This window comes from Bufo bufo, chromosome 1 (assembly GCF_905171765.1).
Source record: "Bufo bufo chromosome 1, aBufBuf1.1, whole genome shotgun sequence".
Taxonomy (NCBI): Eukaryota; Metazoa; Chordata; class Amphibia; order Anura; family Bufonidae; genus Bufo; species Bufo bufo.
Genome location: NC_053389.1, coordinates 536,501,835 through 536,525,819, shown reverse-complemented (window position 1 = coordinate 536,525,819; position 23,985 = coordinate 536,501,835). Strand labels below are relative to the sequence as shown.

At 42.7% G+C, this 23,985-nt stretch overlaps 1 protein-coding gene across 1 annotated transcript in view; it reads right to left on the bottom strand.

The window, feature by feature from the left end:
* Positions 1-15,011: 15,011 nt before the first annotated feature.
* The window catches only part of BRD1 (bromodomain containing 1), a 55,313-nt gene continuing 46,339 nt past the window's right edge, over positions 15,012-23,985 (bottom strand). Inside the window, exons 10-13 of the mRNA XM_040412201.1 lie at positions 21,040-21,170; positions 18,335-18,444; positions 18,022-18,176; positions 15,012-16,597 (exon numbers count right to left, since the gene is read on the bottom strand). Of these exons, the coding sequence (XP_040268135.1) occupies positions 16,414-16,597; positions 18,022-18,176; positions 18,335-18,444; positions 21,040-21,170 (580 nt within the window). The 3' untranslated portion in view covers positions 15,012-16,413. The remainder of the gene's footprint in view (positions 16,598-18,021; positions 18,177-18,334; positions 18,445-21,039; positions 21,171-23,985) is intronic.

Below are 23,985 nucleotides of genomic sequence, written 5' to 3'. Positions count from 1 at the left end.
TATTTTTTTTTGTCTTATTCTGGATCAATTTGCAGGATAACAGGCTGAACTGGTCTTTTTTCAGCCTTATAGACTATGTAAAAGTGGAACTGGTGCTTCAAATATATGGCGTTCATTCTGAACACCATATTTCTCAATGTATTTATACCAGAAAACTGGAAAAAATACATTGATAAATCTCCTGCGTCTCTCATATTACAAAGCTAGCTGTATTTTACCACAAGCATTGAATTGCTATAACCATGTTAGTGAACACATTACTGCATCAGACCATACAGTTCAAAGACATTTCATTGCAAAAATAGCATTTATGCCTGTGTAAGACCCCCTTCAAAGTTGTGTTGGCATTCTGGCAGGCTATTCTGTCTGCATGAAGTGGTATTTGTCCAGCCAAAACCCAGCATTTATGGCAGAAAAGCAACCACAACACTGCCAGATCCCATTATAGTTGATGTGGATCTAGCGGTACTCTGTCATATTCGGCAATTTCAGACATGGGGAGCTCTGGTAGCATGATTAGGCTACAGGATAAACAATGCAACTTTAAACGAAGACTAAGTGAACTTGTTAGTGAACGCATTATACCGGGTAGTTCAAACACATTTTACTGCAAAAACTGCATTATTACCAAAATAAATTGTCAATGCCAGTGTGAACTGTGTTTTAAGAAGGGAGGGAACATTTAATTATGCCTTGGTCTTTAAATATAAAAAAAAAAAACACTTACAATTTTCCTAGTACTGTTTGATATCTGTGTACCAAACCAGTGACTTTTCATTTATAGGCATCATGATAAAATATCTGGAAAAGGAAAGAGTAGAAAATGCAAGACCCTGGCCACATCATCCAATAGTCAGAATGTGGTTAGTAGTCGCAATGGCAGCACTAGCCATCTAGGCAGTACTAGTAGTAATAGCAGTAGGCCACAATTCCCCCTGGATTCGAATTAGGTGCCACATTATTATGGAGGACAAAAAAGATGAGCTTGTGGATTGGATGGCTCATGCCTTCTCTCAGTGACAGCAGGATGATGTGGATGTCACTTCTCACTGTGCCTTGACGCTAGAGGTCACAGCATTCCCCTTGCTCGTCCTCCTTGCAACCCTAGAGAAGCCTTTCAGTTGCATAATCTCGGTCTTCACTGCCCCCTTCTAGTGGGGTGGCTTCTTTTTTCCTAAGAAGAGCCAGTGAAACTCCATGTACTATGGAAGATAATTAAGATTAGGGTTGTCCCGATACCACTTTTTTAGGACCGAGTACAAGTACCGATACTTTTTTTCAAGTAGTCACCGATACCGAATACCGATACTTTTTTTAAATGTCATGTGACCGTTTTGGGGGATCTGTGGATCTGTGGATGACGCACTGTCATGTGGGGGATCTGTGGATGGCACTGTTATGGGGGACCTGTGGATGGCACTGTTATGGGGGATCTGTGGATGGCACTGTTATGGGGGATCTGTGGATGGCACTGTTATGGGGGATCTGTGGATGGCGCTGTTATGGGGGATCTGTGGATGGCACTGTTATGGGGGATCTGTGGATGGCACTGTTATGGGGATCTGTGGATGGCACTGTTATGGGGGATCTGTGGCTGGCACTGTTATGGGGGATCTGTGGATGGCACTGTTATGGGGGATCTGTGGATGGCACTGTTATGGGGGATCTGTGGATGGCACTGTTATGGGGATCTGTGGATGGTGCTGTTATGGGGGATCTGTGGATGGCACTGTTATGGGGATCTGTGGATGGCACTGTTATGGGGATCTGTGGATGGCACTGTTATGGGGATCTGTGGATGGCACTGTTATGGGGATCTGTGGATGGTACTGCTATGGGGTGGGATATCTGTGGATGGCATTGTTATGGGGTGGGGGGATCTGAGGATGGCATTGTTATTTGGTGGGGGATCTGTGGATGGTGCTGTTATAGGGGATCTGTGGATGGAACTGTTATGGGGAGGATCTGTGGATGACACTGCTATATGTCATCCACAGATCCCCCTCATAACAGTGTCCCCCAATACACCGGGCCCCGCCGCTCACCGAAGTATTTATAAACGTGAATCCTTATCCTGTTATTAAGTTGAACTAACGCTGCCCTCTCCCATGTTCCCCTGTATCCCCCTGTATCCCCACAGCACTTACTTAAGCTTCCATAGCAGGCAGAGCGGACGGCACCAGTAACGTCACTCACTGACGTCGCGCGTCTGCTCCGCCTGCTTCATTCATAAAGTGGGCGGAGCAGGCGCTCTACGTCAGTGAGTGACGTTACTGCTGCCGTCTGCTCTGCCTGCTATTGAAGCTTACAGGGGGATACAGGGGAACATGGGAACATGGGAGAGGGCAGCGTTAGTTCAACTTAATAACAGGATAAGGATTCACGTTTATAAATACTTTGGTGAGCGGCGGGGCCCGGTGTAAGAGTACAGTGACTGCACCGGGCCCCGCCCATAGTTACGGACTCCAGCCCCTCCTCTCTCCCGATGCTGCATCTTTGCCGGGCCGCAAAAATATTCATTGCGGGAAAAAAAAAAAGTATTCTATTTATGTATCGGGGCGGGGTATCGGCGGCTGAGTACCGCCGAGAAAACGCGGAATCGGTCCCGATACCGATACTAGTATCGGTATCGGGACAACCCTAATTAAGATGGTCTCCCTATTGAGTTTGGGCTGCAATGAGGAGGATGTTTACGTGGCGGTGGGGGGACATCATGCATAGCTGTGTTGGTGGTATCCAAAGAAACAGAAATCCAGCATAAAAAAGTGGCAGCTTTTATTGGAAATAATGCATTAAAAACCAAACAGGGTATTCATGTCTATGTGTTTCGGATCATGTAGTCCTGATCCTTACTCATGACCATGACCGGTCATGAGTAAGGATCAGCACTACATGATCCGAAACGTATAGACATGAATTCGCTGTTTGGTTTTTAATGCACTATTTCCAATAAAAGCTGCCACTTTTTTTGTACTGGAAGCTGGATTTCTGTTTCTTTGGATGTTACTTCCACGCTTTGTTCCCAGCGTGCTCTTTGCTTCCTTTATTATCCAGGTAAGCGCACCTTCCTCCTTGTTTGTTTGTTCATTTATACTGTGTTGGTGGTGGTAGTAGTGGCACTTTTAGTTGATTGCAGTAGAGGCAGTTGTATCAACAGTGGCATTAGGGACGAATATATGGCAGGGAATTGAGAGGGGAGCAAAGAAGGCCATGATGACATATTACATGCTGACAAAAGTTACGTGGATGATGAGGATGACGATTCTTTTGTGTTGGAACGGATCGGGTGCTGAGGAGAAGGTAACAGCAAAGAAGGAGGGTGGTGGCAGCAATAAAGAGTTGAGGCAACATACAGCCAGAACCTCCCAAAAAGCAAAATCTGCTTCTATTATGGTCAGTTCGAGAACTGGTGATGTCGCTGATACTGTGTCTCTCGGGACTTCGGTGAATAACTTCGGGATTTGATTTTTTCAACTTGAAAAACAATTTAAAGCTTCGTTCTGAAGTCAGCTTTGGTACCATGGTACCAGTCGGTACAGAAGTCGACTGTGAATACCTGCTTTAAAATGGTTTTCCAGTTTAATAATCAAATGCTTTGGTGATTATTCACCTCCTCGGAGCCCATACATTTCAATGCTGTACGGAGACGATCTCCGTACAGCATTAAAATGAAGTTTTGAGCGAAGCAACTTTGAATCTAGGATCCGAAGTTTGTTTTTCGTTCATCTCTAGACAAAAGTATTGCTACGTGCAAGATCTGTATCTTGGATGAAAATAAGCTGTGGGCGTTCAAACATAAACCTAGGCATCACCAGTTACTGTAGGAAAATAGAAGTGGCCACCAGCTAGTGCAACAAGTGTCCTCCTTCTCCTGGTCTCCTTTGCAGCAACCAGTCCACATCTATGTGCACTCATTGTTGTTGCCATTATCAGTTAATGTTTCTCCTGCTCAGACCACTCCTCCGTCTCCTACTTCACTCCATTGTCAGTCATCGATAAGGGAAGGTGTGGCCAGAAAAATCTCTACTCACCCAGGAAACTACTACTACTATGCAAGCTTAACTACAGCCTGGCCAAGCAGTTACTGCTATACCACTTTGTGGATTATTTTTTAGGAAGCTGATGGCATGCGATTGTTGGAAGGTACTTCGTCACCATTTTTTCTCCAAAATAGCCATTCTTGCCTTGTACTGGCAATTGGCAGAGAACATCAGCTGCTTCTTGCAATTCTCGCTGTGCGCCAAGGTGCACTTAACCATGGACACCTGGAGCAGCTATTCTGGGTCTTTCACGGCCCACTGCATTAATGTTTTTCACAACAGTGGTAAGGCAGGACTGAAGCAAGTAGCAGTCATACCGTTAACTGTCTCCCCGCCAACTCCATAAGGGCAAGGTGGTCAGTGACAATGGCAGGAACATCGTGGCCATGTTGCATGTGTTTTTTCGAGGTCAGGCAGTGGCAGCTTATCAGCCTTTCACATACTCAGACCCAGAGCCAGAATTGCTATTAGGAACAACTGCAGCATAAACAATGTCATCCTCCTGATATTTATCTTAGAGCAGATGATCACACTGATGCAACAAAGGTTGGCAGAAGAACAGCTTACACTTGTAGCCGCCCTGTAGCTGTTGGGGACCCACACAAAGAAAGTCCCATGAAGGAGAAAGTTGACGATGAGGAGCTGCCACTGGAGAAGTTGGAGGAGTAACTTGTGCAGGAGGACGAGGCTGATGATTAGGGATGAGCGAATGAACTTCGGACGCCTTATCCAAAGTCGATTTGCATTAAAAAAAAATGTAATACTGTACGGAGCAGGCGTTTTTTACAGTATTAAAATGTATTGGCGCCGATGAGCCGAAGTTATTACTTTGTGTAATAACTTCAGAAATGTATTTCTACTGTAAAAAAAACTTTAAAGCCAGGCCGGGAGAATTGGAGAAGCAGCGCAGGATCTGCTACGTCAGAAATGGTCTATTTTTTATCTCGAGCACGCTCTGAGTGATTTTTCTAGAATCAGATAACCCATTTAAGTAAATGCCTAATGATTTTCCTGTGTCATGCCACTATAAACTACACATATGCCTTACTTATGCCATGCCTACCAAGCACAGGGAATTCCATACAAAGCTTTTAATATGGACTTTTCATTTCATTTTATATACTATACATATTTCCTGTTCATTTAATGTATATCAAACATAGAGAAATTAGGAGGCCTTACCCCAGAGTTATTAGAAAATTCTGTGGCTTCCTGTTCTAGAAATAGAGAAAATGAAATTCATAACACCCCATTTACTATTGTTAAAGGTCACCCTATATAACAACAGACTTGAAATTTGTGATTTATCTGTAATGTAAAAGTACAAGCAGGTAGTTTGTAGTCTTGTTGTAAGAAATTGAATGAATTAAACATCCTTGCTTGAAAGATGTGAAAAGGGAGCTGTACAGTAAAAATAAAAAATAAAATCAGTCCTCTTTTCTAAATCTTATTTGATGAATAACTGGTATCTATGCACTGAAACAAGACCAGCTGTATTTTGAATTTTGAACACTAGAGGGCAGCAATGTTCTTGCACATGGCTGTATGCTGCATTTCTAGTTTTCTGACAAATATAACCTCTAGTTCCACACAATGTCTTACTGGTCCTCTGTTTAACGTTCATTTAAAGAGGTTTTCGTTTTATTCACTGTTCAGGTAGAAATTTTAAGCTACAAATTTGCTTGATTCCCGATTCCAGAGAGACGTATTACTGGGAGCTGCAGCGACAATTGTATTTTTTCCTTGATGCAGCTTAAGGCTACATGCACATGACCGTATGTGTATTGCGGATCCGCCCAAAAAACGGATGACGTTCCGTTTGGATCCGCAAAAAAACCGGATGCCATTGTAATAATGCCTATCCTTGTCCGCAAACTTGAAAAAAAATAGGACATGCACTATTTTTTTTGCGGAGCAACGGAACGGACATACTGATGCGGACAGCACATGGTGGGCTGTCCGCGTTTTCTGCGGACCCATTGAAATGAATGGGTCCGCATCCTATCCGCAAAAAAAACGGAACGGACACGGAAACAAAATACGGTCGTGTGCATGAGGCCTAATGATGGTAACCTGATCACTTAGGCCGCCAGCACGCGTGTCGGTGGATGCACAGAAGATCCACATGAATTTCTGTGCGTTTCTGCCTCATATCTGCACCAAAAGCCTCAATTTTTAATAGTTGTTGGTGCAGATTTGACGCGGTTTTACCACAGATCTCACTGTTCTTTTGAAAAGGGTGAAATCCGCAGCTAAAACCGCAAACATAATTGACATGCTGTGGATTTGGAAATCCGTATGGCAGGTCAATTTCCACAAAGTCTACATGATATTTATAATGATGGGTGATCCCTGCCTGACATCGGCTGTAATAAATACTGACAATGCAGCTTGTTTTCTGTGGGATGTTATACATTTTCATGCCATCATTTCAATGAAATTGTACTACCTAAATGAAAAAGGCCAAAAATTCATTAAAAAACACTTTCTAACAATATTGGGGAGATTTGCACTGCTGGGGGATGCACTTAAAGGGTTTCGGTCATGAGAAATAACGTTATGTAGCTGACGGGCATTAGCGATGTGCTAATGTCAGCAGTACATAACAGTACGCTTTATAACTTCCTGCCTGCCGCCGTTCTCTTAGGGTCCATTCACACATCTGCAAAATGGGTCCGCATCCGTTCCGCAATGGGTGCAGACCCATTCATTTTCAATAGGGCCGGAATGTGCTGTCCGCATCCGCATTTGCGGACCCGCACTTCCACATCCGTGCTTCCGTTTCCGCAAAAAAAATAGAACATGTCCTATTCTTGTCCGCAATTGCGGACAAATTAGGCATTTTCTAATATGGTGCCGGTGATGTGCGGTCCGCAAATTGCGGAATGCACATTGCCAGTGTCCGTGTCTTGCGGATACGCAGAACACTTACGGATGTGTGAATGGACCCTTAAAATAAAGACTTTTAAAATATGCTACTGAGCCTATTAGGGCATTGCTTCAGCACCTAGAGGCTCGGTCTACGCACCCTTTGGCACGCCCAGGTCCAGTTGATTGACTTTAGAGTTCTCCTCGTCGTCCCATAAATCACACGCCGTCCCATTTAGTATTCGGCACAGGTGCAGTGAGTGAAGGATGCGCTCCTGCTGCCGGCTTCCTCACTGAGTCTGTGCCAAAAGAAGGAAGCAGACAGCAGGAGCGCGTCCTTCACTCACTGCGCCTGCGCCGAATACTAAACTGGACGGCGCAGGCGTGGGATTTACAGGACACTGAGGAGAACTCGAAAGTCAATCAACTGGACCTGGGCGTGCCAAAGGGTGCGTAGACCGAGCCTCTAGGTGCTGAAGCAACACCCTAATAGCAGCTAGAGGCTCAGTAGCATATTATAAAAGTCTTTATTTTAAGAGAGACTTATAAAGCATACTGTTATGTACTGCTAACATTAGCACATCACTAGTGTCAGCCAGATACATAATGTTATTTATCAGGACAGAAACCCTTTAATATATGGTGAGGCACAAACATCATCATAAGAGGTACATCCCCCTGTAGCTTGTATTTGGCATAGATTTCATTTAGCTGGCATAAATGGTAATTGAGCTGCTGGGCCTATGGCCCCACCCACAACATGCCCCCTTTTCAGAAAGTGGTGAGGGTGACATAGAAAAAGCATTTGCGGAAACATGTCATTTAAAAAGTCTCAAGCCTGAGGTTTGCAACTTTTTTTTTTTTTACAAAAGTTTTTTTGAAGTATTAGGATAATAACCCCCCCCTTCCCCACTGAGTTTAAATTAAAAAAAATACCCTTTTGTGTTGGAAATTTCCCTTTAGGCTGAATTCTTATCTAATTGATAAGAATTCAGCTTAAATGAGTATTTATGAGCTGTCTGGAGAGAAAAGATAAGGACTACAGAAGCTCTCGGATAGATTTCATTGGGGAAAAAACAGCAGTCTACACCAGAGGTCTCAAACACGATCTCCCTGACAAACTGCAGCTCGAAGCCCAGTCAGTTCACAGCGGGCCATAGGAGCCTATGGGTCCCGTCACCACCATTCAGCTTCTTAGGACAAAAGTCACTAGGCCTGAAGCTTAAGAGGCAGTAGCGCCGTGCAGGAGGTCGTAATGACATCTTGTCAAGTCTCACGTGATCACACAAGACCAAGCGCAGGAGGTTGGTGTCATCACAATCGCCTGCACTGGAACATGCTAACTCAGGTCACAGGCTAGAAGAGGCGCGTGGCCTACTTCGCAGACCGCGGCCGAGAATGGAAAACTCTACGGGGGGCAATACGGGGGAGAGGAGAGCATTGACACAGGGCGGACATTATACAGGGGGCACTAATACATGACATAGCCCGACAAGGGGGCGCATTAATACTGGCCTGATCACTGCAGGGGGTATTATAATACTGGGGCCACTACAAGCGGGCATTATAACAGGCCATAGCACTACGGGACGCATAATACAGAGGGGCAATTGGGGGGGGGGGGGGGTTATAACTGCAAGTGGGCATTAGAACTGAAGGTACAGGGGGCATAATAAAAACTAGGGCCACCACAGGAGAATTGTAACTACTGGGGACAGGGAGCTTTATTATTACTGTGGGCTCTATAGAGATGCCTTAGAGAGGGGATCTTATTACTGCTGAGGGCATTATGGTGGCATTATTATTGGCCACAATATGGAAGGTATTGCTACTGAAGGGGGCACTCCGGGCAGTGGGGGTACTGTAGGGGGCACTATTACTAAGAAGGGCAGTCTGGGAGCACTATGGGGGTACTATCTGGAGGACATATTTTTGCTGCATTGTACAACTTGCAGGCATTGGAGAGCATAGTTGGCACAGTATTGTAGCAGCAGGATGACAACATTGGTATACCAGGAAGGGGGGAAAATGATGTAAAAGCGAAGGAATCTAAGAGGTCTGTAGAGACAAGACACAGCAGAAAGAAATTGTCATGGCGGTCTAGTCCAACTGGAGACAACAACGAAAGAGAAGGTCTACATTAGAAGAAATTTCAGTGGGTGTAATAGGTATGTGGGTCTAAATTCCATTAATAATAATGTATTTTATCATATTTGAAATGAACGCAGCCAGTCAACCCAAATTTTTTTCTATGCGTGGCCCATATATCAAGCACAGTTTGGGACCCCTGGTCTACACTATATATAAGAAGGTACAGGTTGTAGAAGACAGATTGTTGACAATTTTTTAATGAAAACATATTGGGAAAATGCTTCATAGCCCAAAATAAGAACAATGCAATAATAAAACATGCATTCAAATGTGGCCATAGGCTATAACATCTTTAACTTCCCACAAACATGTATGCTTAGCTATGCCTGTTTATTGCTATCTGCATGCAACTTGGAGAATGTAAATTTAGTCTTGCCAGTGCCAGAGCTTTGTGTTCTACTGACCGGGTACAGCCACACAAGCTATGAACTATGCTGCTTGGGGCAGGTTCACATTTTCACTAAAGTAATCTGGTAGTATGTCCCAGCAGAGGTGCAGACTACCAGAGTTACTGTATAAGGCGTAGCCACTGCATTTTTCAGGCAGAAAGCCAGGATATAAACTGGAAAGCTGCTGCATCAAATTATAGTGGATGGGCATCCGGTGGTGCTAGGGTTGGGCGGTATCAAAAATATTTCCACGATAACGATATTAAGAATTTTATCACGATAACTATATATATATCTTGATAAATACCCAATTTAAAAAGGAAAAAAACACTCAAAACATGGTGGAAATTTGGTGACAGACTCCGTTCCATCCACTTCCACTCTCTTGTCTCGCCCTCAGGCAGCCCAGGCTTCCTCTTCTATAAAGGCTACATGTAGACATTATACTGTATGGGACTTTTACAGTATGATGTCTCTGTGTTGCGCCCATTCATTATAGTAATGCCTCCTAGTGGTTGCACTGTCCCACACCATGTAGAGGCCCGGGCTAGGCAGTGAGCGGTAACAGGGCTTTTATTCACCAGCATATACAGCACAGTGTATACAGGGTCAGTGTATACAGGTTTATACAGGTATATGGGGGTACAGCACAGTGTATACAGGGTGCAGAGTCAGTGTATACAGGTATATGGGGTAGAGCACAATGTATACAGGTGTATGGGGAAATGCAGGTATGTGTGTATACAGATGTTGTAAAGGATAGCCTACACCAGGAATGCTCAACCTGCGGCCCTCCAGCTGTTGCAAAACTACAACTCAGCATGCCCGAACAGCTTACAGCTATCAGCCTACAGCAGGGCATTGTGGGAGTTGTACAGGGTGGGCCATTTATATGGATACACCTTAATAAAAATGGGAATGGTTGGTGATATTAACTTCCTGTTTGTGGCACATTAGTATATGTGAGGAGGGAAACTTTTCAAGATGGGTGGTGGCCATTTTGAATCTAACTTTTGTTTTTTCAATAGGAAGAGGGTCATGTGACATCAAACTTATTGGGAATTTCACACGAAAAACAATGGTGTGCTTGGTTTTAACGTAACTTTATTCTTTCATGAGTTATTTACACGTTTCTCTTTGTTTACAGCCATTGACATGTCGCCGAGGTTAACACGTGAGGAGCGGATAGAAATTGTGTTGATGTCTGGTGAACACAGTAACCGGGTCATTGCAGCAGATTTCAATGCAAGACACCCTACGAGACCACCCATCTCCCATGCTACAGTTAGCAAACTGCTTGCTAAGTTTCGTGAAACTGATTCAGTGTTGGATTTGCCAAAATGTGGATGCATGAAATCTGTCTCTAATGAAGAAACATCAGTGGCTGTCCTAGCTTCATTCACCAAGAGCCCACAGCATAGCACTCGACGCATGTCACTGGAGAGTGGCATTAGTCGAACATCCCTTCGGCGGATATTAGCTACTCACAAATGGCACCCTTACAAACTCCAGCTACTGCAGCATCTCAACGAGGAAGACCCAGATCGGCGCACTGAATTTGCAGAATGGGCAAAACAAAAATTGTTACAGGACCCTCAGTTTACGCAGAAGATTTTGTTCAGTGATGAGGCAAACTTTTATGTGAATGGTGAAGTTAACAAACAAAACCACCGCTATTGGTCTGACACTAACCCACATTGGATAGATCCCTCCAAGACTGTTGGAACAAAAAAATTGATGGTGTGGTGTGGTATATGGGGTACAAAGATAGTGGGGCCATTCTTCATCAATGGAAACCTCAAGGCCACTGGATATGCGAAATTGCTACATGATGATGTGTTTCCCTCTTTATGCACTGAAGCTGGCACGTTCCCTGAGTTTTTCCAGCAAGATGGTGCACCACCACATTATGGGTGTCAGGTCCGAGCATTCCTAGATGAACAGTTTCCTGGAAAGTGGATTGGTCGTCGTGGGCCAGTTGAATGGCCCCCAAGGTCTCCCGATCTGACCCCCTTAGACTTTTATCTTTGGGGTCATCTGAAGGCAATTGTCTATGTTGTGAAGATACGTGCAGCACCTGAAACTACGGATACTGGAAGCCTGTGCTAGCATTTCTCCTGCGGTGTTGCTATCAGTGTGTGAAGAGTGGGAGAAGAGGGTTGCATTGACAATCCAACACAACGGGCAGCACATTGAACACATTTTATAAGTGGTCAGAAACTTGGAAATAACTCATGAAAGAATAAAGTTACGTTAAAACCAAGCACACCATTGTTTTTCGTGTGAAATTCCCAATAAGTTTGATGTGTCACATGACCCTCTTCCTGTTGAAAAAACTAAAGTTGGATTCAAAATGGCCACCATGGTCACCACCCATATTGAAAAGTTTCCCCCCTCACATATACTAATGTGCCACAAACAGGAAGTTAATATCACCAACCATTCCCATTTTATTAAGGTGTATCCATATAAATGGCCCACCCTGTAGTTTAACAACAGCTGGAGGTCTGCAGGTTGAGCATGCCTGGCCTACTTGGTCGGTATATTGTCCGCTCCCCTCCTGCCCCACACTTCACTCCCATCAGCCCCTGCCTCACTTGCACTTCTGTACAGTTGCTATGGCTCCTCCTGGCCTCTCTATGATTGCCACCACTCTGGCCCGCCCTGGCTGCTCTATGGTTGCTGTAGAAAGCTGTGAAGGGATAGCTAGAGTGCCAGTGCAGGCTCCTGGCAATGAACACCCACTTCACTAAGTGGGCAGCATACTGCTGGTTTAGAGGCAGTCAGTGCACGACGGCCCCTAAGACATGACAAATACTTTGGTCACTAAGAAACTGTGATATCGCCATTTCTTAATACCACAGTATATCATGAGGACCGGTAAACCGCCCAACACTAGGTGGTGCGAGGCTAAGATGGATACAGTGAGTCCAGTAGTCTGTTCCACTGCCAGCTCACTTTGGGGTCTCATATTCCCGGCAAGGGTTTCTCTCCCACAAGCGCAGTCACAGAGAATCCATGCATTGGTGTTCATAATTTGTGAGTGTCTGTATTTCTGAATATTTACACCAAACCAGCCATAAAATTATGACCAGTAACAGCTGAAGTGAGTAACACTGTGCTAATAGCACTTGTTGAAAGGTGGGAATTACAAAACAGCAAATGAATAGTCAATTCTTGAAGTTGAAATGTTGGAGGCAGGAAAAATGTGCAAGCATCCGGATCAGAGTCAAATTATGCTGACTAGACAACAGGTCTTATATGTATATGCAGTAGATAGTACCTACCAAGTGTGGTCCACAGGCACAGGATCACTAAAACATGTGGGGAGCAAAAGCAAGCCCAGGTCCACACAAGAATATCATTTCCTAGAAAAGCAAATCCTGGCTAAAACAGAAAGGTGTCAGTACAAACACTGTAGTGTAGCTTGTTCTGTATGCACAATCTGGTCAAAGTGCCCATATTGTCTCCTGTCCCCCAGCCAGAAAATACCTACAAGGGAGTATACAAGCTTCAAGCATATTTCAGTAATGGAGGAAGGTGGCCTGATGTGTGGCACTTTACATGATGTGGGCATTGCATACCTGGGGAAAAGTTGGCACTTTGCTGCACTACTATAAGGAAGGCAATGTAGCAAGAGCAGAGTAATGCTCTGGACCAGTGTTTCCCAACCAGCGTGCCTCCAGCTGTTGCAAAACTACACCTCCCAGCATGCCTGCACAGCCAAAGGCTGTCCGGGCATGCTGGGAGTTGTAGTTTTGCAACAGCTGGAGGCACGCTGGTTGGGAAACACTGCTCTGGACAATGTTCTGCTTGGAAACCATGAGTGCTTGCATTCATATGAATGTTGCTTTGACATTTATAATCTACCTAAATATTGTAACAGACCAAGTGCACCACTTTGAGGCAACAGTATTCCCTAATAGCAGTGGCCTCTTTCAACAGGATCAGGGACCTTGACAGTGCAAAAATTGCTCAAGAATGGTTTGATGAACATAAAGCGTTCAAGGTGCTGACTTAGCCTCCAAATTCACTAGATCTCAATCAGATAAATGATCTGTGTCATGTACTGGAAAAAAAAAGCTTGACCAAAGGTAGCAAAAAAGTTAGGCCTAATGGATGCGCTGCTAATTTCTTGGTGCCAGAGAACACAGTACACCTTCAGAGGTCACATGGAATCCATGAGTCTTGTAAGGTCAAGGCATGGTGTTCTCATACTGCCAAAACAGTTGTCCGGACCTGTAGGGACCAACAGATTATTAGAGTCCTTTCACATGGCATGTGTGATGGCCACAGTTCCCAGACAGGGCGCAGCTCAAGTGAGCTGAACTCATTGTGTATTGTCCCGTGCTCAAATTATGCTGTGAATACAGGACAATAGATTTGCAGTTGGGCTGGAACTCAAAACATTACAGATCACTATAATGCCTGGTTCGTCCAGGATATGTGCCATGTGAATGCAGCCGTAACATTAAGGCGATTTTCTGGCTAGGTAATCAGTACCTGATCAGTGGGAGTCTGATACTCGGGATGAGTGAAGGGAGCTTCCTAAAGCCGAAGTCTCTTTGCTCAAAACTTCGGTTTAATGCTGTACGGAGATCAGTCTCTGTACAGCATTAAAATGTATGGCCTCAAACGAGGTGAAGAGTGTTATACCCGAAGTCTCGCGAGACTTTGGTCAATACCTTCAGTATTTGATTTTTAAGCTTGAAAAACAATTTTTAAACTTCGATCCAAACTCGTCAGAGGCCATACATTTTAATGCTGTATGGAGACTCGTCTCCGTACAGCACTAAACCGAAGTTTTGAGTGAAACAACTTCAGCTCTAGGATCCGAAGCTTGCTTCGCTCATCCCTACCAAGGACCGCAGATAAGCTGTTTAAGAAGGCAATAGCACCGCAGCTTTCTCCAGGCCATGACATTGGTCACATTGCCTAGGAGCAGCTCCGCCTCATTGGGGATGATCTGGAATACCACGCACAGCCGCTAGACAATGTACGGCACTGTGCTTGGTGATCAGAGAGAAGGCCACAGTGCTACAGCGAGCACAGATGCCTTCTCAAACAGTTACAAGGTGGGGGTCCCGGGTGTCGGACAACAACCGATCAGATACTGATGACCTATCTTGAGGACAGATCATCAGTTGAAAAAATCCAGAAAAAAAAAAAACCTTTAAGTTCTAAGTTGTGTATACATGATGTGTTTTATAATGTTGGCAGAGGTCCAGGAGCTGGGATCCACACCGATTCCACAAACAGAAGGGCTGCTTCAAAAAGCAAAACACCTAAAGTGTTTGCTGGGCCATCAACACATGACTTCTTTAGAAAACCTAGTAATTTGGTGCTGTAAATCAATAGCACTACTATCAAGAGCAGAAAGTCGTCAATCCAATAAACACAGGAAACATGGGACATGGTCATTAACATACAAAACGTACATGGTACAATGCTAATTTTTACCAAAGCTTTTTGTAGAATAAAATGTTCTTTCTTAGAAAGATTTGTAAGAGTCTACATATTACTAATTCAGAACAGTGCCAGTATGCTAAGGTACATCAAAATCTTGACTTTTTATTTTAATATAAAAATGCAGCTCTGGAAACCCACCATACATATATGTCCCTAACATAATGCTTTAGGTCTTAAAAATAAAGTACTAATTCTATATACATCACATGTACCATACAAAATGTATCCAAAGGTTCTATTGCTACTAAGCTTCTAAATTATAACAGGTTACCTAACCCATTTCCTTAGGGAAAAAAAAATAAAAAAAAATTAAAATAAAGAAAAACAAAAAGGAAACACAGAAAAGCAATCTCATATTCCATAACAGATTTTGATGCATATTTCTTCTAAAGCATGTTGACTGTTATGTGCCTGAAATAAAATATGTTAATAGAATTTGACAAAATTAAATTTTCATTTTAAAGCAAATTAATTTTTTTTAAACAAACAACCCAGGCACACATAATTAAACGTATATATATATTTATGTATATAAAAAAAATAAAATCTATGGGAGAAAGGTAGTGGGAATTGAAAGAGGACAATGTGCTGAGAACCCTTTTCTCCAAAAAAGATTAAAAATATATAAAAAAAATGAAACATTTTAAAATAATTAAGGAAACAAAAACAATGGTGCTGCAGAAGGGTGCAACAAGGAGGTATCTTTGAAAGGGAACACAAATTTTTTGCCAAATTAGAAGTCTATTGGCAAAATTATAACATAACGCTGGATAAATGTTTCTTAAATAATATATTATGGCATGTTAACGTGGCAGGGGAAGAAACAAGTATGCACAACTGCAAGGATCTAGACACCAGCCTTAACAGCCAATGGATTTTTCCAATGCCCGGTTGAAATCAAAATATCCAAACATAATAGCACATTGTTCTCTTTGCCATGGTAAATACATCATTTAAAATACTTATATAGATACAGTAGTCAATAGAAGAGTGGACACGCTAGGTAGCAGTATATTAAATATATTTTAAACAGCAATTTCCAAACCTAGCGTATTAAAATAAAAATAAAATAATAATCCTTTTGTAAAGTGGTGCTAAGGCTCAACTGTTAAAAAAAAAAAAATAAACCTCTAAATTTTGATTCAAATAAACAAAAAATGCATTGACAGGTTTTGGCCTGTTGGGAATTTATGAACCATCTCAGTCAGAATAAGTTAAGTGTTTCCCAATATACATTTATGTACACATTATGAACACTATAAACATAATAACTTTTAACAACTTTAGTGGAAGCTCCTCCAAACTACAATGAGATAAAATCATCCAAATGGTAGCAATAGGTTCATGCTCCTTTACAAAAAAAACAAACAAAAAAACACACATCTTCACCCATTTGAAGATTAGGAATTGTGTCTTCAATACATTCTTTCAGAGGAAGAGGTTAGAAATAAAGCTTAAGAGTACATGAGGCGTGTTGTGTCTTCATAGCACCTTCCTTAGTCAATATCGCTGAAGTCACTAACGGACTCCCCTTGAACCCTGCTTAAATGGTTCAAGGCTCGATCATAAGCTACGCGTACAGCCTTCCGAATGCTTGAGTTGCGTCCTTCCATCATTTTCAACTTGTCAATAGTTTCATCTATGCCAAGAGGAACCATTTTAGACTTTGGAAGCCACTGCCTAGAACATAAAAAAAAAATAAAAAAATTAAAAAAGGATGTCAACTAAAATGTATGCAATTTTGACTGTTCGTTTTGATAAAGGAGGCCCACTGTATTCCTTTTGGAGGCTCTTTTATTCTGGGATTTCACACAGTCTTAGGCTATGCTCACATCTACATCAAAGGCTGTATTAGGAGCCTCAAAGATTCTTTGAAAATTTGACAAAAAATAAATAAAATAAAAGCAATGGTATTTTTTCCAGTAAAATGCCAGGCTCCCTGATTGACAAGCTTCTAAGTCCTTTATGTGGATACAAACAATGGGATCAGAGTACATCGAGCCCTAGACTTTTCTCCACCTGACGCAACGTTTTGGAGGACTCCACCTCCTCACCAGCTCCAGTAAAGAGACAGAGACCTCTGAAACTTTGTGTCAAGCGGAGGAGAGTGTAGAAATACGGGAGTACCACTGTCTGGACCTACGTGAAGGATTGTATGTATCAAATAAAAGAAAACAAAGAATATGTAGTTCCAGATTGATATAGAGCAATAATTTCCTCAGGTTTCCCCTGTTGTACAAAGGAATTACAGTTAAAGAGAACCTGTCATCAACTTTACGCTGCCCATACTAATGGCAGCATAAAGTAGAGACAGGTGAGTTGATTCCAGCAGTCTGTCATTTATAAGTAAAAAGTAAGTGGTTGCCGAGAACCAACATCACAACCATTGCAGACTGGGCCTGGAAAAGATTCACGGCCACCTGAGAAGAGTCCTGGTTATTCCTGAACTCCATCCCTCCATACCCACCTGCTGATGACTGACCCACCTGCCGATGTCTTCTACCTAGTTTTCTCCCTTTCTCTCTAGTAGAGAACTGCCAATCATCAGCGGATGGGCTGGAGAGCAGGAGATTATGGATAACAGTGACTCTTCTCAGGTAGATTGGACTCTTTTCCAGGCCTGGGCTGCAATGATTATTCTGCTGGTTCTCAGCAACCACTGACTTTTAGCTCATGAGTGACACAACGCTGAGACCAGCATTTCTGTCACTATTTTATGCTGCCCTCAGTGAGGTCTGCATAACGTTGATGACCGGTTCCTTTTAAGTAAAAGTCCTCAAGAGAGGACAGACAGACATGCATGCTGCTGCTCCATTCAACTGTATGAGGCTGCTGGTGTTCTGAAACAGCATTCAATTAAGGGATCAACAAAACTAACAATAACTGAGCAAACAACCGTCAAACCGCATTCATTCGTATAAATCAAAAGATAATACTGCAAAAGGAAGGAGATACCTCACAGCTCTTGCCCATAGTCCTGACTCTTTACAATCCAACAGGGGTCCTCTTTGTAAAGAGTTGCTGTGCCCTTTCAAAGTGGAAAGCTATCAGAATGATGACCTACACAAGAAGTCACGCCTTGCGGCAGGTTCGATCACACTTACCAGCTCCTTTTAGTGTCAAAAAACAGAACCAAAAAAAGCTTTTCTTCGGCCCTTGTTTGCATCTGTTCTCCAGTTTTTAACACATCCATAGGAGGAATTGGTATAGCAACACCATTGTGATTACAACCGACACGTGGCATCTTCGGGTCTATTATCTGAAAGCAGAATACATGTATCAGATTCTATACAGATATTCACTGCTACAACCAGAAGGTGCAGGTCACTGATGACTATGGCAGCTTGTGTACAGGACCCATCATGGCAAGCATTATACATGCCATCTGATAGGAAAAAGAAATGTAGCCGCTCTTACCAATGCTGGATAAGAAGGATAGCCACTGCACTTGGCCCACACAACTTTTAAAGGTTCAAGAAAGGCAGCAGACGCACTTGCAGATACCCACATATTTGTCTGTCCAACTTCTTTAAAAAAAATAAAAAATAAAAAAAAGAAATTAGCAGGTTTTAGCATGTGCAAAAATGCTGAAAAATAACCATCACATTAGGCAAGCAGATTTGATGCTGTAGTGTTTCTAGCCCCTTTAAAGGGATGGCCAGGAATAGGCCATCAACATCTGATCAAGTGTTCAGACAACCTTCAGCCCTGTCCCCCCCCGTACAGAGTGGATGGAAGCTGTGTAGTCCTGACGCCAGAGCTAACAGAACAGGTGATCAACAGGGTGCGGGTTGTTGGAATCCACCATGGATGGTCAAATCCTGGACAATTCTTTTAATGACTGATCGTGTGTTTCTGAGCCACTAGGAGGCTCTTTTGGAGGGCTCTACAAACAGTGACTGCACAGAAGCCAAAAGAGAAAACCACTTCCCAAGCAACAGATGCAGCAGGGCTGGGACAACTGTCAGACGGAGCTGCTAACCAGCTCTGTAACTGGGGCTGCTAGGACAGGACAGTTCTAGTCATAGCAGAAAAAGGTGTACAAACAAATCACAAAGGTCTTTCTGAATAACAAGAATAAATTAAAATAATAAAAGAAGTCCCACCACTGCTTCTAAAGCTGTAGTTCAAGCACAACGCCACTTAAAGGGGTTGCCCGGGTTCAGAGCTGAACCCGGACATATCCACATTTTCACCCAGGTAGGCACTCTGTTATAAGTATCACAACATTTCATGCTCTCCCTTGCATCGCACAGGGCAAGGGCAGTTAGTTTATATTTTTACACTGCTAGGTGGAGGCTTCCACCTAGCAGTATTCCCGGTGACGTCACTGGCACTGATGGCGGGCTGCTCTAGCTGTGGATTGGTGGTGGTTTAGACATGGTTTTGGAACCTCTTCCAGGCCCTCAACAATCTCCTTAGTCTTTTCCATGATACTCTTTATTTAAACGTGTTGTGAAGATCAGACATTGAAAGAAAACCGGTCAGTCGCCCACTCACACTTTACAGTCATCCCATTGATGGAAAACACCTGTAAATGAGGCTACTTTCACACTAGCGTTCAGAGCGGATCCGTCTGATGTTTCATCAGACGGATCTGCTCCTATAATGCAGGCGTTTGCATCCGTTCAGAACGGATCCGTCTGCATTATTACTTAGAAAATTTTCTAAGTCTAAAAGTAGCCTGAGCGGATCCGTCCAGACTTTACATTGTAAGTCAATGGGGAACGGATCCGCTTGAAGATTGAGCCATATGGTGTCATCTTCAAGCGGATCCGTCCCTATTGACTTCCATTATAAGTCTGGACGGATCCGCTCGCCTCCGCACGGCCAGGCGGACCCCCGAACGCTGCAAGCAGCGTTCAGGTGTCCGCTCACTGAGCGGAGCGGAGGCTGAGCGCTGGCAGGCGGATGTATTCTCAGTGGATCCGCCTCCACTGAGAATGCATTGGTGCCGGACGGCTGCGTTCAGGACCGCTTGTGAGCCCCTTCAAACGGAGCTCACGAGTGGACACCTGAACGCAGGTGTGAAAGTAGCCTTATCTGCTAATCCTAAAGGTTCACGTACTTTTCCCACTCATACTTGCCATATTGCATCATTTTCATCAGTAAAAGTCTAATATTGTTGACTTTTTTATTTGGTTATCTTTACCTGTAGGGTGTGTGTGAAAATCTGATGTACTTTTAAGCTCAAATTTATGCAGAAATCTAGAAAATTCTGTAGGGCCCCCAACCTTCAAAGACCACTGTATACATGGAGTAGAGGCACCAGCTGTGCTCGACTCTGTGATCGTGTGATCACGAGGTATTTCGTTCAATACAGCTGCTGGATCTTAGCAGCTCAGATGGTTGCCCCAGACCCGGGGAAAAACTGCTAATTTTAAAGTGTGACATCTCTTATGGCCGCATGGAGGTGCATTTAACAAATTTAAAGAGTAAAGAATTATATTCAGATTTTTTTTTTTCTTTATACACATTACCACTTATTAAAAAACAAAACAAAAAAAAAAACGGAAAAACATTCTATAAAATGTATTAAAACTAGTCCTGTGTGTAAAAATGTTGCAGAAATGAATTTTAGTCACCCAAGAAATAAAATAAAAAATAAAAATAGATAAGGCTGTTAAACCATGTCCACAAAGGGGCAGATTTACTAATTCTGTCATTTTTATCCCGTGTAAAGGTGCACCACATTTATCAGCCAGTGATGAATCTGGTACATTTTTACACCGTCTAGTCACAGTTCAGACATGAGAACCTATACAACCTATCACTACACTAAGGCTCCACCATTTTGGCACACTGTTTGGCGCACACTCGCATTGATGACCCCATGTGGAGGAGTTGAAAAAAGTGTGTCTAGAAAACCTAAGAAATGTGGTGCATTTCTCCCCCTCAAAGTGCACAAGTGTCTGGGCATTTAGCACCCAAACACTGGTCGTTAAGGGGCTATCTAATGGGTACATTTGTGGGAGAAAAGCAGAGTATCTGGAGGAATTGATCTTAAACGAGGGGGAAAGCATACAAGCTCAATACAGATCTGAAGTATAAAATTATATATATATATATATATAACACACACACACACACACACATATACACACACAGGAATAAAAACATACCCGCTGCAATTCTGGCCGCCCTTGCGTAATTCCCATTCTCTATGCAAGATATAAGCTCACTTCGATCTTCTATTGTGTGACGGCGTACAAGTGCCGGTTTACCTCTGCCGCACTTCGGCAACGTAAAGGTGCTATAAAAGAACAAAGATTTGTAAAACTGTATAGACAGGTCACATCACAAATGAACGGTAATTATTTTGAAGTCAGTTGTGCTGGACTTTTGTATTGAACCAAATGTATCAGTCACAATTGCTTACTTTATGTACTTCCTTTTCCTACTGTCCCTCTGGTTTGTTCCATGCTGTATGCAGCACTTCTCTCTCAGCCACAGCCTCAGGACCACCACTAACACCCAGCTAGTTACACAGACATTCCCTTATCGTTGTCCAAGTACATGATATCACAGCAAATAAAAACTTCCTGCTCTATATCCTGCTGCGTGCACATTGCACTGCATTTTGTGGTGACAGGTCCTCATTAACCCCTTCTAGCCCGGGCCAGTTTTTGCAAATCTGACATGTGTCACTTTATGTGGTAATAAGGGTACTTTCACACTTGCGGCAGAGGATTCCGGCAGGCAGTTCCGTTGCTGGAACTGCCTGCCAGATGCAGCAATCCTGACGCAAACAGATGGCATTTGTCAGACGGATCCGGATCAGTCTTACAAATGCACTAAAATACCGGATACGTCTCTCCGGTGTCATAAATATTTATATTTCTCTGCTTTTATTACTTAACATTCCCCATATGTCTCCTTTATGTTCATTATTTTGTAAAAATTTTTTTAATTTTTTTATTTTATTTTTAAGGACGTTACAAGGCTTAGAATTTTAAAAGCAATTCTTAATTTTTAAGAACATTTCCAAAACCCACTTTTTAAAAAGGACCAGTTCAGGTCTGAAGTTACTTTGTGGGGGCTTACATAGTGGAAACCCCCCATAAATGACCCCATTGTAGAAACTACACCCCTCAAGGTATCCAAAATTGATTTTACAAAAATTAAAAGGAAAATAGAGAAGAAATTTCTAAATTTCACTTTTTGGCAGATTTTCCATTTTAATCAAATTTTTTTTCTTTAATTCATCCAGTGTTAACAGCCAAACAAAACTCAATATTTATTACCCTTATTCTGTGGTTTACAGAAACATCCCACATGTGGTTGTAAACTGATGTAAGGGCACACGGCAGGGCGCAGAAGAAAAGGATGTTTTTTGGAAGGCAGATTTTGCTGGACTGGTTTTTAGATGCCATGACCCATTTGAATCCCCCTGATGCACCCTTACAGTAGAAACTCACAAAAAGTGACCCTATTTTGGAAACTAGGGGATAAGGTGCCAGTTTTATTGGTACTATTTTAGGGTACATATGATTTTTGCACCATTTTTATTTTTTACAACATTCATCTGACAGGGTAGATCAGGTGCTATTTTTATAGCGCAGGTTGTTACAGACACAATGATATAAAACATGTCTACTTTCTTTGTTTCAGTTTTACATAAAGCATTTTTGAAAAAAAAAATTATGTTTGTGTCTCCATTTTCTGAAAGCGTTATTTTTTTAAATTTTCTGCCGATAGTCTTGTGCATGGGGCTCGATTTTTGCAGGAAGAGTTGATGTTTTTATTGGTACCATTTTTGGGTACATATGATTTTTTGATCATTAATTATTACACTTTATTGGGCAAGGTGACCAAAAATTTTTTTTTTATTAATTAATTTATTTTTACAGCGTTCACCTGAGGGGTTAGGCCATGTGACATTTTTATAGAGCAGGTTGTTCCAGACATGGCCATACCCAATATGTATACTTTTTTTATTTATTTATTTCACGTTAACACAATATTTTTTTTTGTTTCAAATATGCTATTAATGTCTTAGTGTCTCCATGTTCTGAGAGCTATAGTTTTTTTTTATTTATTGAGCGATTTTCTTATGTAGGGGCTCATTTTTTGCGGGATGAGGCAACGGTTTTATTGGTACCATTTTGTGGGACATATGCCTTTTTGATCACTTGGTGTTGCACTTTTGTGATGTAAGATGCTAAGGGTTTTTTTTTATGGTGTTTATCGGACGGGGTGAATCATGTGATATATTTATAGAGCCGGTCGTTAAGGACGCGGTGATACCTAGTGTGTGTTTTTTCCCTTTTTTTTAAATCATAAAATCAGGGGAAAGGGGAGTTTTTCCTTTTTATTATTTACTTGAAACTATTTTTTTTGCATTAAAAATAAATAAATAATTTATTTCTGTCCCACTCTGGGACTTCAACTTTTGAGGGTCTGATCCCCTCTGCAATGCATTACAATACATCTGTATTGTAATGCATTGCCTGTTAGTGTATTACACAGAGTAATACACTAACCGGTTGTCTAGGAGATCCAGTCTGAGGCTGGATCTCCTGGGCACCCATAGAAGGCAGGTCCCGATGCCATGCAAGGCATTGGGCAGCCTTTGCATGGCATCGGGCTGCCTTGTCACCCATCGGGTGCCAGCCACGGCAGCGCCATCCCTCACTCGCCGCATGCACCTTTTATGCAGCGGTCAGAGCTGACCACAGCATAGAAGTGGTGAATCCGCCGGCATCGGCCCATGCAGTGATCGAGCGCGCACCGCTCCGGTGCCAGCCCGATCACCATGACATAATAGTACGTCAAAATGTGGCAAGTCACTTGCCACCATGACGTAATATTACGTCATATGCCGTGAAGGGGTTAAAAGGGTTGTCCAAGTTATATAAAACTTGGCACCTGACAATCCCTGTAAAACAACAAATGAAAGGATACTTGCCTATTTTCTCTGCTGTTTGAGTGCTGTGCTCCGGTCCTCATGCTGCTGATGTAATTTCGCTGGCATCAGCTGTGCACAGGACGATTCTGCTGAGGCCAGTGATTGGCTGCAAAGGTGACCTATGTGCAGCGGAGTGGACCGGAGCATAGCGCAACAAGAA